General features: G+C 38.8%; 2 protein-coding genes across 2 annotated transcripts; both read left to right on the top strand.

Annotated features, from left to right (window-relative positions):
• The first annotated feature begins 815 nt into the window (after positions 1–815).
• Positions 816–2,392, top strand: LOC306765334 (migration and invasion enhancer 1-like). Its single transcript, XM_079252752.1, has 4 exons — positions 816–908; positions 1,141–1,238; positions 1,369–1,445; positions 1,536–2,392. Exons 1-4 carry the CDS (start codon positions 880–882, stop codon positions 1,617–1,619), a joined length of 288 nt encoding a protein of 95 aa, XP_079108878.1. The 5' UTR covers positions 816–879; the 3' UTR covers positions 1,620–2,392.
• A 6,364-nt stretch (positions 2,393–8,756) lies between these two features.
• On the top strand, positions 8,757–17,220 carry slc4a1a (solute carrier family 4 member 1a (Diego blood group)). The gene is made up of 21 exons (XM_079253533.1): positions 8,757–8,891; positions 9,986–10,061; positions 10,247–10,302; positions 11,244–11,356; positions 11,442–11,488; positions 11,586–11,751; positions 11,854–11,989; positions 12,065–12,134; positions 12,220–12,262; positions 12,344–12,528; positions 12,649–12,856; positions 13,181–13,384; positions 13,462–13,610; positions 13,710–13,904; positions 14,012–14,257; positions 14,531–14,620; positions 15,378–15,544; positions 15,639–15,880; positions 15,980–16,149; positions 16,343–16,516; positions 16,587–17,220. Exons 2-21 carry the CDS (start codon positions 10,035–10,037, stop codon positions 16,641–16,643), a joined length of 2,745 nt encoding a protein of 914 aa, XP_079109659.1. The 5' UTR covers positions 8,757–8,891; positions 9,986–10,034; the 3' UTR covers positions 16,644–17,220.
• Positions 17,221–19,079: the final 1,859 nt, after the last annotated feature.

Genomic DNA, 19,079 nt, shown 5'->3' with positions numbered 1-19,079 from the left:
CTCAGGGCAGTGTTCACAATGTAGCGGTCATCAGCACGGGATGTGGCCAAAGGACGTCCACTTCTAGGTCTTTCTGTGACTCTTCCAGTCTCTCCATATCTCTGTTGCAACCTGCTGATGACACTCTGTGACACTCCAAGCTCAGTGGCCACTTCTGTCTGAGAACGTCCTGTTTGAAGCATCGCAATGGCAAGGGACTGTTGTTCCATTGTTAGGTGTCGTCTTGGTCTCATGATGTCAAAATGTGAACAGCATGATGAGGACAACTGTTTAAACACCAGCTCTAATTGAACCAGGACATTTATTGGTCAATTCAAGGATCACACACCTGCCGTGATTTTTGCCGTTAAGCTCCTTGTTAGAGAACAGCAACTTGTGCAAAATTTATTGAAACATTTAACAGTTGGACATGTGCATTTAAAAGCTTAGAGAAGATCACATTTAGTTCACCTGTACAGGTTTGAATGCATTTTAGGCTTGTTGTGAAATGTCACCCAAAAGCTGAATATCACTAACTTTTTGTGAATAGTGTGTATGTATATATATATATATATATATATATATATATATATATATATATATATATATATATATATATATATGTATATATGTATATATGTATGTATATATGTATACACACTATTCACAAAAAGTTTGTGATATTCAGCTTTTGGGTGACATTTCACAACAAGCCTAAAATGCCTGTTAGTTTCACTGGTGCCGCTTGAAGAGACGCTCTTGTTTCACGTTACGCACGCAACGTAACGTCACGTAATATAATCTCCGCCCCCTTTCGGCTTACTGTAGTGCAAGCTTGTTGGTTACAGAAGCAAACCGAGTGCTTCCCTGAACACAGGCGTAGCTAGAGCAGAAGTAACAATGGGAGTGAAAATTCAAGTCGAATACTGGTATTTTGAATTTACTTCAACCATTCCTTTGTTTTGTGTTGTTTCTTTGGTTTTCGGGCAACCTTTCAGTTGTTTCTTTTCGTAAATTAAATCTCAGACAGTATTTATTCGTGGTCATTATCACCGCTAGCTAAGCTAATTAGCGTTGCATTCAGTCATACTATGATGGTTAACTTGTCGGCTGGTTTTAACAGGCATGTTTTGACTCGTTTGTTTGTTTGTTTTCTTGTAGTGGTGGATGAGGATACGGACCCCGCTATCAGGAGCTCGCTTCTTCTGTAAAGAGTGAGTTTCCCGATGCGGACGTCTCCGGCTTCGTGGGAAGAACAGGTATTTCATGCACATAAAATTTATCAAACCGTGATTTGAATTCGCATTTATTGAAATTTTTGTATCCGCAACAACTAACAGCTAATGATACCAAAGTTCATGTTATCCTGGTTGTTTGCTTTTATTTTAGGGAGCTTTGAGGTTGTAATCAATGGGAAGCTGATCTTTTCCAAGCTGGAAACTAGTGGCTTCCCATATGAGGATGATGTAAGTATGATACTTCCGCATACTGTGTACAGATTAAAACATGATGATGTGGTTTACAATTGTTTTGGGGTTTTTTTGTTTCTGTGATAGATAATGGGCGCCGTACAGGATGCCCATGATGGAAAACCTGTGCAGAAGATCACCAAAAGTCGCCCGCCTTGTGTCATCATGTAAATTTCCCTCTGCCCTGCAGCAGCATTATGGAGGGCAAGTCTACCACCAATGCCCCCCCTGGTGTTGTTACAACTGGCTGGGATGAAGCACCATGATTCATGTCAACAAATTTTACTCTGCCGTCTGGCTCCACTCTCTGTTTCTGTTTGGTTATTCAGGCCGTTAATGATTACTGTAGCTGAAAATCAAAGGTTATGGTATGATGAATATATTCCTGGATTTCCTGTCATCATTGGAGCAGCGACAAGGAGGATTTATGGCATAGAGATTGAAGAGAGCTCACTTTAAATTTGCTGTAGCCTCATTGCCTGGCATTCTACAACTGCCAACATGTCTTTATTTCTTATCCAAGAGGGGGGTTTTTTGTTTGTTTATTTTTAATAAATGCAAAGGAAGAGCTAAAAAGTTGCAAAAATTTCTTTGTAGAAAGGGAGAAAAATTATGTTATTATAACACTAAATGCAGAGTAATTAAAAGAATGGAATTAAACTCTGGAAACTCCGTACAGGAGTGTTTGTTTACTACAATATTTAAAATGAATTGGCAAAGCTGATCATGCAGCATGAGCCCTATCAAGTATTTGATTTGATCTCATTGTTCTGCTCTCTTTTTTTGGGTTTCAAGAATTTGTCTTTCAAATTGGACAAATATTTTGTTTTTGGGGACCATCACTCACTGGTCTGTCCTGTCCACAATGGCAGCTTATTTGCATCAAACCTTTTCATCCAGATCCCAAAAGTAGGTTTTGAATAAAGGCAATGATTGTTCACGTACTGCTGTAGTCACTTCTTATTTTTATCACTCTGTGTTTAAATTCAGACTTGTTTTTGAAGTGTTTTTCAGTGGGTGTGCCATTGTTTGTGATACAAAGAGCTTCTCTTGGGTGTCTTCCTCTGAGTCCCCTGAGGTCATTGGCTAGCAAAAACCTGTTTTACACTGTAAAACAGGTTTTTGACTATGCTGAACAGTCAAGGTTAAAGCTATGGCAGTGAGTTATGCATTAGGTTCTTCATACACTGATTTGCAGATACAAGTAAAACTTTTTTTTTCCAACTTTATTTTTTATTGGTTTTTATGCAAACACACAACAAAAATCACAAGAAAAAAAAAATCCTCATACAAAAAATTAAATAACGAAATAGAAACTTGCAAAAACACAATTGACAACAATAGAGCATCTGTCTGGGTATTTTTGATATCTTTCACATTACACCGATATTTCCATTTAGTAGTTTACTACGTCTTGTGTGTCACTTACAAATGAGATCCATTTTTCCCACTGCTTGTCGTATTTAGATCCTTTCAATCGAAGATTATGTGTCATTTTTTCCATTGTCGATATTCCTTCCACAATCTTGATCCAGTCTTCCTGGACAGGAGGATCAGGCTTCAGCCATCTTTTTGTTATTGCCTTCTTGCTTGCCGCCAAGACCACCTTCGTAATAAACATGTCTTCCTTCTTAACAAAATGTACTATGTTACCAAGGTACAACACAAGACAAGTATTTGGAATGCTGTAACCCAAAATTTTTGTCAGAGCTGTTCCTAACTCTTCCCAATATCTAGTGATTTTAGTGCAACTCCAAAAGATATGTGCGTGACTAGCCTCAATTTCTCTGCACAACCTCCAACACTCTTGTGGAGTATGTGTCTGTCTGCTTTTGATTTTAGGAGTAATAAAAAATCGTGTCAAATTCTTCCAGCAGAATTCCCTCCATATCAATGAATTTGTAGTACTGTGCTGAATTTCACACATTTGGAACCATTCGTCCTCTGTTATTTCAACTTCCAATTCTGTTTCCCATTTTTTTTAAAGATACATTGTCGTTTCCTGCCTGCTTCCCCTCAAGGAGTTATAAAGGGCTGAGATGGCTTTTAATTTTTTTTGCAAATATGAATCTATCATTACCCTTATAATAATATGCGTAGTGTCTATAAGTTTTGGTTTAACTTCTTTCATATAGTAATCTCTGACTTGTAAGTATCTAAAAAAAGTCTTTCTTATCTAAATTGTACTTTGTTTTAAGTTCTTGAAAGCTCATGAACTTGCCCTCTTTCAACAGAGTAAAGACTGCCGTAATTCCCTTTATTTCCCATTGTTGAAATGCTTCATCAAGTAAAAAAAAAGTCTCTTAAGACTTAAAAATTTCTATTGCAGACAGTTTGAGAGGAAAAACATGAGATATTCACCAATGATCAAAAGTTAAAATGAACAGGAAAGCTCAGGGTTTTGTTTGTGAATATCATGATTTCAGTGACATTTTCCCAAGAGAAGGATTTGATCATAATAAAGACCTGAATCATTTTATTATGCAGTGTTCTGTACTGTTTACACTAAGGGGCGCCAAACTCAACAAAGAGCTCTTTTTATTCGTTTGCCTCTGGCTTCTGCTCAATTTGAGCTGTTGTGACACTACAGTCAAATTTGGAGTAAAAGAAACAAAAATGCTTTGGGAAAAAGCTTCAACACATGAGGCTGCTTTCACAATTTGTTGCAGTTTTTTTAAGCATACACCACATTAAATTACTAACTTCCTCTGAGCCTATCATCAATTAAACTAATTGGGATTATAATTCATTCTAGAAAGGGAGTCTGACAACTTTGTATTTACTAATATGCCAGCCCTGAAATCATCATAAATCCACCTCTTATTCAAGACCGGGTTTGCAGAGTTGGCAGTTGTTACAGTGTCTGATTAAAGTGACTTAACAATGGGTCCCGCTGTGTTTACTCCTCATTACAGGATGACATGTTGTGATGTGTTGCGCAGTGGGACGAGGTGGGTCTTTGGCTCTGGCCTGCTGTGATAACTCACACCAGCCTGGTTGGTGAACTGCAGATAGCTCATCAAGGCTGTCTTAGTTCTCCAATTAAAGAAATGAGTTTGCAGAGCATTTTAGAGTCTGACCTTCCAGTTGGAGGCAGATTTAAACCTCATTCAGCTCCACACCATTCATCTAGTAATGGATCCAACTGGCTTGATCCATTATTTAGTTTAAAAAGTGAATTTTTGTTTTACACACTGAATCTGTATGAATCTGACACCCCAGTCACATGATCACCCTTATAAACACTAAAGTTTCCATCCTGTGGTTTCCATGTTCTCATGTGCAAGACATAGAAATCACACTTTTTTCACAAAACTTGTCTGATATTTTAGAAGTTATTTTCATTATTTTACTTTAATTTATTACAAGAGATTAGAAGTTCTTCATTTTTATTATTATTATTCTGTGAGAATAATATGTGCAGATTCATATATACCAAGATGTGTGTTTGAAAGTGTCTATATGAAGACTGGGAGTGTCTGCGTACTGTATGTTACAGCACATGGACCTAGCAGATAGCTTCTACAATTGGCGATAACAGGCCTGGGCCACAGTCTTCATCTGGGGCCCACTGTTCCTCACCATTTAGTGTATTTTCTCTGTGTGGCTAATTTCACAGTGTAAAGCTGAGCCCCTAGGTTTTCATCCAGATGTTTTAATAAGATTGACAATCTCTGTGATATTCTGGTTTACTTTGACAAGTCACCCTCGGGTTAAATGTTCATGTCTTCACACAGTACTCCTGATGATGTGCTTTTTATGAATTGGATCATATGTGAATGAATTAATTGAAGTTTTAAAACCAGCTAAGTGCAAGAAGACACCCAGATGTATGTAAAATGAATCAAAATAACTAGAAATTCTGGCAAATTACTATATGAAGTAGAATAAGAAGAGAAAAACTGAAAGACACAGAATGGTCTTTTTATTTTCATGGACAGATGTTTGAAGATGCATTTAAGGTTGAAATTTAAAAACAGCTTGATCATTTGTTTACCTTGGAAGTACACTGGGATTTAGAAACATCTTAACACAGAAATGTGACATGAAATCAAGAGAAATTGTCTCTGATTCTGCTTTTCCTGGTGAACATCTGAACTCAAACAGATCAGGGAGACAGATCATATAAGTTGCTTTGTGCAAAAAAGTCAGAACAATATACAAAGAACGTTCAGTTGTTCTTTTTTTTTAATCAATAATCGGAATCCACATTTTATTTTCACTTTTTATTCAAAGATTTTAACTTATTTTACATAATTAAGCGGTACAGAAATCAGAACTAGTGAAAGTGGCTGAAGTCACATTGATATTATCATGTAGGGCAAAGCTGAGGAGATGATCTCACTGGATGGGATATGCCAGTAATTCCCAGCAAATTATGCATTAAATTACAATGTGGCAGTGATAGACATGTGTACACCAGAAAATCATCCATAAGCTGAATATTATTGCTGCAAATCAACCGTGCAATGACTAAACTTGCAAGATACCTGCAGGGAATCAACTCCATCCTGACCCCAAAGAGGCTGCACTGCAGAAACATGTTCCACCGGCTGGTTTTCATCTTTATGAGTGAATTATACTGCAACGAGCCCGAACGTGCCTCAAAGATTTGAGCAACTACATGAAGACAAACAAAATCAAGGAGTGCTGACTGTCGTGCAATTTCCTCCCCGATACCTGACCTTAGACCTTTTAAACACACCAGACAACAAACCAGACATTCCTGACATCACAACAAGTCCTTGCGACATGTTCAGGTGATGCTGGGATAACATACATTATCAGATTCCAGTAAAACAGCGTAGTTCCTGTGTTGTCATGGTGAAAAACAGGGCTTATCAAATATTAACATGATTCACCTCTACTCGCATGTCATGCAGTCTTTCAAGTGATTTTTCATTTGCAATGACAACTGCATTAAAATCAAAGCAAATGCAAAATACAAGTATTTTAACTTGCATTGCCAGACCTTTGGACTGAGCTGTATGTGAACACAGATATTCAGGGAAACTGAGTTTATCACAACAAAAGGTCTTCAAACATTCTACAAACCACAGAATCATGTTTAAATCAAACACTTTAAAAATCAATCAAGACGAGTCATGAAACAAAATGTCTTCAAAGAGCAAATTCAAAATGTACAATTTACGGAAAAGAGAACTCAGAAGAGAAGATTCCCAGTAAGAGACATGCATTTCAGTTCAATAACTGATGAAACAAAGCATACAATGACAGGAAAACATCTGAACAGGAAGTACTAAAAGTAAGCATGAAGCTTTGCATAGTGCCTGCTCAGTTCATGTGTGCTCACAGGTTTTTCCCTCTGATGCATGAATAATTAGAAAATACAATGCAACATATTTAACATGCAATATTTTACTTCTACAGACATGTACAGACACTTTCCTTTGTCTTTAATATTATTTGACTTTTTATATATTTATATATATATATATATATATATATATATAAAATTGAAAAAATCTATAAAAATTGACTAGTGTCATTTCTTGTCCCTTTTTATCAGTAAGGTAATCTTAGTAATTATATACTTATGAATAAAATATGAAATTTTATCCCATATTTTCTTATTCTTCAATGCATGGCAGTGTGTTGGATGACCCATAAATTTCAAATATACCATCCTCACTTCTGAATCTACTAAAAACAGCCTTTAAAAGGGTGTCCACTGCAGTGGACACGATGTATCAACGGCTATAATAAGCAGCATCATCACACTCATTGTACATTTTATTCTGCTATGTGGAGCATCAGTGAAGATGTATAAAGATGCTGCACAAACAGAATTTTTAGATTTTTCAGCGCATCCACTGTATGTCTTCTGAACAGCTCTCTACACCTTTGGAAGAATCCCAGCTGGCTTTGTGAAGCTAACACAATGATTGATTGATTTCAGTTAATAGCTGAGCTTTATTAAAAGTTAATGAGTGGAATACAAACACTGTAACACAGAAACCCCCTGTTCAGTTGCCGAAGGGCATAAATCATGGAGCAAAGGAAAGAGAAGAGTTAATTGTCAACATGAACGTCAGTTCATGTTGCAAATTAGAAGAGCGATTTTCAATACATTATCAAAACTATGGCGAGACTTTCTGCAGAATATGAACACTGCTGCAGAGTTCTCTGCTTCAGAACCTGGTGGTGGAACTGCTGCAAAGAAACCATCGAGAAGAACAGATTAAGGCATGGACACAAGTGGAAATCTAGCTGTGGTCTGATGAATCCGATGTGGAAATGGAGCCATTGTTTCACTGTCAGAAGCAGATATCATGAAATGATGGCAGGATAACTGAATGGTGATGTGTTTAGAATTCAGGGTAAGTGATAGCCTTACCCTGCATGGATAATAGAGTATCCTGCATCAATACAACACCAATAATATTTTGAATTTTAATGCATCAATTGTATTTCAGTAGGCCAGTGAGCCAAAACACACTGACAGACTGATAAAGAATGAGTGAAGTGGAACATTGCAAAAGATGAGCCAGCCTCACTTGAATCCACAGAAAAGTAACCATCATTTGTGCATCATGCGTGAGAGCTCCAGGTAATTATTTCATGAAGTAGAAAATCATGTGCAAACCTCATTCCTTCATTTAAGTCTGAATGACAGTGAACTGTACCGTCTTTAACTGTGTAATTTGTTTTCTATTCTTTTACAGTCAAAGTAGCCTCATGTTTCATGTTCTGTGTGTTGTTTTTAACTTAAAAATCTTTGTCAAGCTTTAATGTGTTTCCTTTTCACCAGTCTGCCCATCATCATGAGTCATCATCATTTATCAGCCACCAGGGTCCCGTCCAATCAGCTGCAGAGGAGGTGTCGCTTTGTGTCTCTTCTCTCATATGGATGTGAGACATCAGACATGAGCTTGAGGGTTGTACAGAAAAACATGAATGTCCAGGAAATTGCATCTCTTAGAACCAAGCCCACAACTCTCATCTGCAACCCCAGCTGTGAGGGAATTCCCAGTTGGTAAACAAGATGACGTCAAAAGATGTTCAACTCGTGATACTGTAATTTGCCCCCTTCTCTACCCTCTTTGGCCCATGTGTGCCCCTCAAACAGGTCGAGGTGCAGACCCTGTTCAGCCTTGGACTTGGTTCATGCAGAGAGGGCGGAGCGGGCAAATTAGGGCTGGGATATCCCTGTCTCAAGGTGTCCCAAGCTGATAGAGATGTTTGTATATCATACACCCTCCCTCCCCCCCACCACCACCATCACGATCAGCAACCAGAGGTTTGCGGGGTATTGAACTTGTTGACGTTGTTTGGTGTGGGTGTTCCCGCTTTTCTGGGGCTCGCACTGTAGTCATCTTTTCGTTTGACCTGTCTCATTTCGTCACTGGGCTTGTCGAGGCTGACAGAGCAGTGATCGTCCTGTGTCCGGTGCTGGAGACCAGGTGGAATACCTGCATTCAGGTAAGGGTGTGGCCTCCTCTGGCCAATGGTTAGACACATTTTGGCTGCTACTGATCCAGAAGTTAAAGGGTCAAACAAGATGGATATCTATTTGAGCTTTAATTAGAAAGACGGGCAGGAATTCAGTGTAAATACTGTAAATTTAAGTTCTGTTAAAGTGGCATAAAAGTAACTTTGTGAAACAAAAATGTTAATACTCTCTTACCATGGTTCACATTTTTTTCTCTCATTTTACTTTGACAATATGAGATAGTATGTTTATTACAGATGGAAAGTAAAAAAAATAAATTAAAAAAAAAAACCTGTAGAGCCAAAAATTAATCTTATGTTTTTCAGCATTTAAAACAAACTTTAAATTTCTGTATATATGTATGAAAATATATGCCTAATATCAGTTCTACAGATAAAGAAATTAAGTCTGAAAGGAAAATTCTCACATGTTTTGATCATATATGAAGATTTGTTTGTTCTAAAATAATAATTCACACATAATAAATATGTATGAAAAAAACAGCTTTTTTAAAGTTTTTTTGGTTTTTTTTTTTTTTTTATAAGATTGTCTGGAATTTTATGTTATTCGATGTTACAGTAGCTTTAGATGCTACATTTTTCAAATTTCTCTGTGCTGTCTCTGAGTGGGACAGATGTATCTGGCTGAAGGGTGTCACCAGAAGATAAGGGACTCTGTACGCTCCTATTGAAACTATATCGCTCCTCAAATTGTCAACGGCTGATTGATTATCTGCCCTGAGCTGCAGCTCTGCAGAAAAACTCAAAGTGCAGCTTGTGATGGTGGACTTTTGTGTCTTTATCAAAGTTGTCTGAAAAAGGCTCAAAATAGAGCTAGTTAGGAGCTGGTTGGTGAATGAGTAACTTTTCCTTGAACAGTAAAAACACCCAAACAGTTTGCATGCAGAACAGAGGCGCTTTACTTGTGATTGTTAAGATTTTGGGGAAAAATCTGAGGTTTAGAGTGATTTAGCTGCATGAAATATTTGTCAGACTTAGGTTTGAAGTAATTGGTTCCCTAGTTTTAATATATATCTCATCATTTCTTTATCTTTGGGTGCTGATTAATTCCTCTTCTGTTTTAGGGAATGCATAAAAGTAACTGAAAGTTGAAGGGCAGACTATTCAACATCCATGGAGAACAATTTCACTTTTGAGGAGGTTGGTCTACTTTTGTCATCTGTCAGTTTTTTTCTTTTTATCTGCAGCAGTGTAAAATGAAAGTCCCAAAAATTGATGTGGTCATCACAGAAACCACCTTTTCTGATGCAAAAAGAAGTATTTTCCCACATGATTTTCTTCCAGCAGCTTCCATTAATTCCTCTCTAATTTTCCCTCTGATGTAGGGCAGTGAGATGTCATATGAAGACAATGACTCAGCCTTCCCCTCTCCAGTGAGACTGTAAGTTCCTCATCGAAGCCTCTCTGTTCTCCACTGTGTAGTTTACTCTGAATTTCTGCACTCTGTATCTGATAAGATAATGGGTCTTACTTACCTTACACGGAGCATGAGCAGTGTACCATTCCAGCAGAAAACCTTCAATTCAGATCAAGAGGGAGGGTTTAAGTTGCTCTTATCAACTATTTTAAAAACTGTGCAACAGGTCCTACTTTTATTATTATTATCCTACCTATATCTTTTTTGTTTTGATTTATTTGCAGCTGCAGTGCACTGGTCTCTTGCACAACATCTTACACACTAAAACAGTGTTATACGCGGCAGCAAAAAAAAAAAATCCAGACAGGTCTTATTAGAGCTGATGGAGACAAAAAAAAATAAAAGGTTAATCTTGGAATTGTACTCATCGGATAAATAAAAACCCATTTGCGTTCATGCTCATAGAATGTACAAAACATCCGCTCTTTGCCAACACTGTCTAAGATAACAGGTTATAGTAGCAAAGGTTTGTGCAAATTTGAACAACCTTATGTAAACCATGCATTAAAACTATTTTTGGAACAGCAGCACTGACACTATATGATAAGTGAATGTTTTTGAAGTGCAGGCAAGCTCAAGATGGAGTTTTAACAAGTTAAAGTAGCAAAGGAGGAAAAGACGTTAGTAGGATGGTTATGGTTAGAAGCAGCCAACTACACTGAATGTTGCACCACAGTCTGTAGTCAGAAATGTGTGAGTGTCTGAAATCACTCTTCACAGTCTATCAGGCCAAGTCGTGATGAGGCTGCAGCTGGGAGGTAGGACGGTGTGGTGCTGCCATCTCGTGGCTGCGCAAAGAATAGCAATAAAAACATTTTTAAGTTTTCAGGAATTGGCCATGCACTGGGAGGTGTTGCCAATCATGCAATCCATTTGTCTGACTTAAAATTTCTCCAAATCAACAGGGATTCACCAGGCTTTGATCCTGAAAGGAGGGAAGAGGAGGAGGAGGAGGAGGAGAAGGAGAAGGAGAATGAACCTCGCCCAGAAGCCATTGTTGTTCCCATCGATTCAGATGGTAAGTTCCTCTGAAAATATGTGCAGATTTCAATGATCTCTTCTAATATAAGTGCAAAAATCACTTATTTGCGTCTTTATTTAAGCTTTTCTGAATCTGAACACCAATGCCACCACGAGAGGGGATGCTCAAGTTAGTCTGTCCTTTTAAATAAAATGCTCAAGATCAATATTATAACATTTCATATGCTGGAATGGAAATACTTTACTTTTCACTTTGCATAACACAGTCCTATGTAGAACTGAATGAGCTCCAGGGTAACATCTGGCAAGAGACTAGCCGATGGGTGGGCTACGAAGAGAACCTGGAGATTGCCACAGGAAAGTGGGGACCTTCTCACGTCTCCTATCTCGCCTTTAAGAGCTTGATCCAAGTCCGTAGAACCCTGAACACAGGTGATTTTGAAACCTAAAATTAAATAAAAATAACCACCCATGTGGATAAGATCAGTTAGAAAAACGTTTCAAGCCGTGGTAAACTCAAGCCTGCATCCTCAGGTGCGATCATCTTTGACTTGAATGCTGGCAGTCTCTCTACTGTGGCTGAGAAAATTGCTGATGAGCTGGTGAGCAAAGAGGAGATCCAGGCTAGTGATCGAGAGGGCCTGCTGAGAGCTCTGCTGATGAGACGCAGGTAACACATGCAGGATAATGAACTCTGGAGTTTGTTTACAGAATGCACTCTTTAATAATTTTGTTTGTTGTTTAGTCAGTCTACAGGACCAGTGGTCACTTCCTCTGGAGACATTCAGATGCAGACTTTTTCTGTTGCAAAGAAGGTCTTTCAGGAGTTCTACTTCTTATTATCCATTATGACGTCTGTACGATAATAAAACCATTTTGTACCTGTTATTTTTTTTGCAGAGGGAAAGCTCTGACAACATGGAGGCCTCAGTTGTCCTCACAGGTAAATTATTCTGATTCAGGTTAGGCAACTTACTTCACTTTGTTTCTGGAGCAGATCTTTGCTAAAGGGTGTGTCCCATAGGTGTCCTCGACCTACTGCAGAAACCAGTAGTGGCCTTTGTCAGACTGGTGGACTCTGTGGTGATGGAGTCCGTTCTGGAGTCTTCTGTCCCCGTTCGTTTCATCTTTATGATGGTGGGCCCCACAACAGCTGGAATAAACTACAGTGAATGTGGCCGGGCCATGGGTGCTCTGATGGCTGACTGGGTAAGTTGGGGAAAGTGGAAATAGAAGCAACTTCGGTAATGGAAGCACACATTTCCCATACATGCATTTACTTGATGCAGGTGTATGAACATTTTTTTGTTTCTTTGTGGGATTTGTCAGGTGTTCTGTCTGGAAGCTTTCTTGGCTCAAAATGACAAAGATCTGAAGAACGCCATTGCTGACTTCATGGACTGCAGCATTGTGATTCCTCCCACTGAAATCCAAGATAAGGTGATGCTGGAGCCGATTATTGCTTACCAGCAGAAGATGCTGCGTGACAGGCTCCGTCCTGCTGACACACGACTTGCCTTCGGAGACAGGGCCAAAGGTCAGAATCCACAGCAAGCTGCAATGTGTACACTATCATTTTACATCCTAACTCAATCTTTTTGGATCTTGAGTAATTAAACTAATAACTTATTCGAAAAAATAACACCAGCAAATAAAATTCAATACATGTTTTCTATATCACCTTAGATAGCCAAAGAAACCAAGTTTTGCCAGAATCTACCTTAATTTTGACTAAAGAATACCCTTTTTAAAATAAAGAAAAAAAGAGACAAATGTAGACAGTGGTGAAGATGTAAAAAGCAGACAAAAGGTAGATTTAGTTTCATGTGTTAAAGTCAGTTTTTTTTTTCTTCTTGTTTAGTGGATGCAGCTGCAGATGGGCCCAAGGAGGACCCTTTGGCCCGTACAGGCTATCCTTTTGGTGGAATGGTGAAGGACATAAAGCGCCGGTTTCGCCACTACGTCAGCGACTTCACAGATGCTCTGAACCCCCAGGTCCTTGCTGCCATCATCTTCATCTACTTCGCTGCCCTCTCCCCAGCTATCACTTTTGGAGGGCTTCTAGGTAAAAGACAGGAAGGTGGACTTTTCTCATCAGTGGCTGCTGAAGTTATCAATAATTATTTCTGATTCTGTCCACAGCTGACAAAACGGAAAAAATGATGGGTGTGTCGGAGTTGATGATCTCTACCTGCATCCAGGGTGTCATCTTCTGTCTCATTGCTGCGCAGCCTGTTCTTGTCATCGGCTTCTCTGGACCTCTGCTCCTGTTTGAGGAAGCATTTTTTGCTGTATGTCCAAAATTAAATTATTTAAAACTCCTTCAAAAAGCCTTCAAAGATTTAATTTTCTTTATTAAAATAAATTTCCCTTTGTTCATCCCATCCTAGTTCTGCAAGTCCCAGGGCATTGAGTACATTGTGGGCCGCATCTGGGTGGGTATGTGGCTGATAGTGATCGTGGTTATCATCGTGGCAGTGGAAGGCAGCTTCCTGGTCCGATACATTTCCCGCTTCACCCAAGAAATCTTTTCCATCCTCATCTCGCTCATCTTCATCTACGAGACCTTTGCCAAACTCATGAAGGTTCCCTCATGTTGCTCCTCCATCTCCTTCACATCTAAGACTCCATTTCACTTTAATATCGTCTCTTTCTATTCCCTTTGTTTCAACTTCTGCTTTCTCTTCCTCAGATCTTCAAAACCCACCCTCTGATTCTGAATTATGACCATCTCAATGACACACTGGACAACCCCTTCCACACAGTTGTCGTGGAGCACACCGAGTTACATCCAGATGGCAACGTCACAGTTAAAGAGCTGGAGATTGAACGGCCATACCCCAACACCGCCCTCCTGTCTATGTGCCTGATGTTTGGCTGCTTTTTCATCGCCTACTTCCTCCGAGGTTTCAAGAATGGTCACTACCTTCCCGGCTGGGTAAGATCAGATTTTTTTATTCTATTTCAGGGGTGTCCCGCTCCGGTCCTCAATCCTGCATGTTTTCCATGCATCCCTGTTCCAGCACAGCTGACTCAAATTTATCTGTCATTGTGAACTCATAGATTTTTAGGTCTGTTTAATGTAAGCCAAGTGTGTTTGAAGAGAGATACATCAAAAACCTGCAGGACAGCAGCTCTTGAGGACCAACAATGGACACCCCTGTTCAATTTGAACTTTTAAAGTTTATTCTTTGCTCCTCCATGTCTCTAGCTTCGTCGTCTGATTGGAGATTTTGGAGTCCCCATTGCTATTTTCTTCATGATTGCTGTGGACATCAGCATTGAAGACGCTTATACCCAGGTAAGGAACGTCAACAAACTCTTAAAAATGCTTCAAAAGGGGGGAAAAATCCTGATTACATGTGTGAAAATTATGATTATGCATATGCATGATAGTGTAAGTCCATGTGGATAAGGATAATTTCATTCTATTCTTAAACAATACCTGAGAACAAATTCATTCACTTTGAAAGCAGTAAAATTCCCAAGTGGGAAACATTCAAGACAATCAATTCAATCACATTCAACTCAGTTCAAGTCACTCAAGTCAATCACAGCTGCATGGCTTAGGTAAAGTTATTTCTGAACAAAGTACGAGTCAGCACAAAGTCTTAAGCAAATTGAATTTGTTCTGGAGCTAAAAGACCTGGACACCTTGCAGTCCCTGAGTTGACATAAGCTCCTCCGTCAATAATTATACTGGAGTCAAATGCGAAGTCATGCGCTTGAAATTGGTTCATGCAGCAGGGGAATAATTGGTGGCACAAAGCTACAACAGAATGGCTGAAAATAAAACACTCAAGGTGTTGCAATAGCCCAAAATCCAGACTCCAACCGGACTAATGCTACGAGAGCTGTGCATGAACAAATGTGTGCATGATAGGCATCCTCCACAATGATGCATTAGACAGATAATGAATCCATGGTTACTATTTTGACTGATTCTCTCTCTCCTCTGCCCAAAACATGCCCAGAAACCCTCACTAGAACAGAACAACTTACAGCTCCACCTTTTAGTGATGTTTTTCTGAATGAATATGGCGCCTCTCCTCTTGCAGAAACTGGTCGTGCCAAAAGGTGTTGAAGTGACCAACCCCAGAGCCAGAGGCTGGTTCATCAACCCCATGGGAGAAAAGAAGCTTTTCCCAGTGTGGATGATGGGTGCTTGCTGTGTCCCTGCTCTGCTCGTTTTCATCCTCATTTTCATGGAGTCCCAGATTACTACGTGAGTTGTGAATGATGGCATCACCATTGCCTGCAACTCATGTGAACAATAGTTAATAGAAGTGCTTTGTGTTTCTGTTTTCTGCGGATCCCAGGCTGATTGTGAGCAAACCTGAGCGGAAGATGGTGAAAGGATCTGGTTTCCATTATGATCTGCTCCTCCTGGTCACCATGGGAGGCATATCCTCTGTCTTTGGGGTGCCTTGGCTGAGCGCTGCCACGGTGCGATCGGTCACCCACGCCAACGCTCTCACTGTCATGACCAAAGGCCCTAAACCAGAGATAGAGAAGGTGATTGAGCAGCGGATCAGTGGCACAATCGTGGCCGCCCTGGTTGGTAGGTGTTGCCGTCATCTAAGCTGCTGAAGCAGTTGGAGCAGATTCAGTTTGAAGAGTCATTTTTCCTCTTCCTAACCATTTCTTCGCTTTCTTTCAGGTGTTTCGATTTTCATGGAACCCATTCTGAAGATGATTCCCATGACAGCTTTGTTTGGCATCTTCCTCTATATGGGTATCACCTCTCTGAGTGGAGTCCAGATGTGGGACAGGATGCTTCTGCTCATCACTCCAAAGAAATACCATCCCTCTGATGCCTACGCCACCAGGGTAACTATCCTCCACAAATGTTGTTTATTGTATGTCCTAGTGGATATTTAATGTATCAGTGGTCATCTTTTGTCTTGAGCCTCTTTCTAGATGATTCACTGCTTTATCACAATATAAACTTGCTCTTTTTTCCCTTGCATTTTGATGTCAATCAGCTCCTTCTTAACTCCCTCCTGTGTGGTCATCTGTGCAGGTGAAGACCCTGCGGATGCATCTCTTCACCTTAATCCAGCTTGTGTGTCTGGCTGTCTTGTGGATGGTGAAGATGAGCCCCTTCTCTCTGGCTCTGCCATTCATCCTCATTCTCACTGTTCCTCTGCGCATGCTCATGACCGGCCGGCTCTTCACTCCCCTGGAGATGAAATGTGTAAGTACCTGTCTGAATATGATTCACTAAACTCAGGGCTCGCCGTTTCATGTGTTGGTTTCTTTTGCAGTTGGATGCAGATGATGCCAAAGTGAAATTCGACGAGGAGGAGGATGGATTGGCGTGAGAATTTAAAAAAAAAAAAAAAGAAAAACATGAAGTCTTTAGTGTTGTATAGTCAAACTGTTCTGTTATTTATCTTTAAAGGAAATTACTTGACACATACACACAATATCCCTGCATCTGAAAATGTGTTAGTGTTGGTATCTGCTCTTTATCTTCATGGATAAAAATAATGGTATTCCGATTTAAGAGCAACATTTACATAAAAGCAGGTATTTATTTTTCCCTGAAGATGTGAGTTAAATCCGCTTATTGTGTTTTTTCTTTGAATAATCAACTATGGAGTGACTTTAAGTGACTACAGTGCAGTGACATCTTAAATCTGCCTTATTTTTTCTAACTTCCCCATAATTTAATCAAATTTGAATCAACATAATTAATCTTAAGGAAATAATTAACTTTGTTGAACCATCAGAGGTGCTCATATCTTATTGTCTGTTATTTTTTATCAAGTTAATTTAATGCGTTTCTCTGGTTTGCTCCATTTAATTTGTTGTTTTGGACTTGTTTACATTACAGCTTTTTTTCTTTAGTTGTCTGATTTGTATAAAAGATGTGAAATTTACTTTGAGCTGATTTTGGAGTGGAATTGCTTAAAGATTATAAAATGCAATGAGAAGTAAAAGAAAGTTGTGGTGAGATATGATTGATTGGATTGTTGCACTGATGGCATCAGGGAAACATTTCTTTGTAAATGTCTTAAAATGCATTTTGTGTTGCCCATTACATTTGTTCGCTTAAACACTGTACATGCTTTGAATTTCCCTTTATTAAAAATTACATGGAAAAAAAACAACCTTAATATTTTTAAATAAGAGCAAAACTGATAACACTGATTTTATTGCGTTTTCTACTTTTACTTGAATAAAAGGAATGGGGGTTTGATTATGTCGGAATTCCAGCTACATGCTGCCTTCAAGAACATCACTGAAACTCCAGATTCTTCAACTTTTTTCTTTTTGCAATGGGCATAAATTTTGTCTATATTTTTATACACTATTTAAGCATTGAGAACTTTACTCGTAAAAGTTACACACAAATCTGCAATCCAATCAAAAACGTCATACTACAAAACATGTTTAAACCAAATTCATTTTATGTCATTATTGTTTGTTTATCTATCTATCTATCTATCTATCTATCTATCTATCTAATGGTAAAAGAAAACTGCATTTCTTATGTTTCAAACTGTTGCTTTAATACAATTCTGTAAAGGTATAAACATTGACAGGGAAAAAAAAAATCAGGATGGACGCAAACAGAAGAATAAACATTTTGAAAAGACAAAATAGATACCAAACTGTTCTTGCCAATGAAGTTTTCTTGTTCTTGAAGTTTACTTCCTTAGGACCTCCACTAAGATGGTAGAAATTAGAAATATGTTTCACTTGTTTCCTTGTCCTTTGGCAGAATTACAGATGAAATACGGGACATGAAAAGCTTTCCCATATCTGATAAAAACCAAACATCTCTTTTAGAATCACTCTAGTTTTTTTTTTTTTTAAATCCATTTGCAACAAACTAACAACAAAATACAATTTCAGTTTTACTTCACAGTTAAAATGATGGGTTACATTGGAGGAAAAGCTAACTTTGACAAACAGCACTGCATTTTAATTGAACTAAATAACCCTTACAAAAACAAGCTGGACTCATCTTGATAAGTCATTGATGTAATTAAGATATAATCAAGTGATTTATGGGTAACTAAACCATAATTAAGTTGCAAATTATATCTGTATGCAATCATAATTGCTTAATTTTATACAATCTGATATTTCTAATAAACGCAACCAGTACCATTTTACATAACGACATAAAAACAGACTTCTTTACACTATTATAAAATATAATTTGGACCAAACTTTCTAAAAGATCCTCTGAATCTGTGCACCTTTGTCGTGCGATGATCGCTACTTTTCCCACAGTACGTGAACACAGCACGGTTTAACAAGGCCGAGTGCCTGAAAGTCATTTGTTTTCCCTGAATCGGACTGACTGGATTGGATGGTCGGGGGTTCCGCCCACAAACACACAAGGTGGAGTTGAAAAGAAAAAACATGCTGGGCCAAAATGAAGCTGTCAAACAACCGCTTACAATTCAGTAAAAGAAGCTTAGAGCAGTGGGAAGCGGCGTGGACGCTGCTGAAACTGTCTCTGAAACAGGGGGAGATCTGGCAATAACTAGATAAGATTTTAAACTTCTGAATAAATCAACTTTTATATTAAATACATTGGGTTAAGTTGAGATGGTTGCGTTAAACTGGACAACCAAAGTGTTTTAATGACACTAGGAGTTTCCCGATCAAATATTCGGGCTCCAAACTTCGGTGGGATACGTAACAAAGTCGGCCTCGGGGAAGACAAATAATCGTCTCTGGTTGTGTTCAGAAACAAGGTTGTGACATCGGAAAATGTGGTTGTGTCGGCGTAGCGAAAT

Source organism: Telmatherina bonti (genome assembly GCF_933228915.1).
Source record: "Telmatherina bonti genome assembly, chromosome: 14".
Taxonomy (NCBI): Eukaryota; Metazoa; Chordata; class Actinopteri; order Atheriniformes; family Telmatherinidae; genus Telmatherina; species Telmatherina bonti.
The sequence above is the reverse complement of the archived record's forward strand: the minus strand, read 5'-3'. Positions and strand labels throughout refer to the sequence as shown.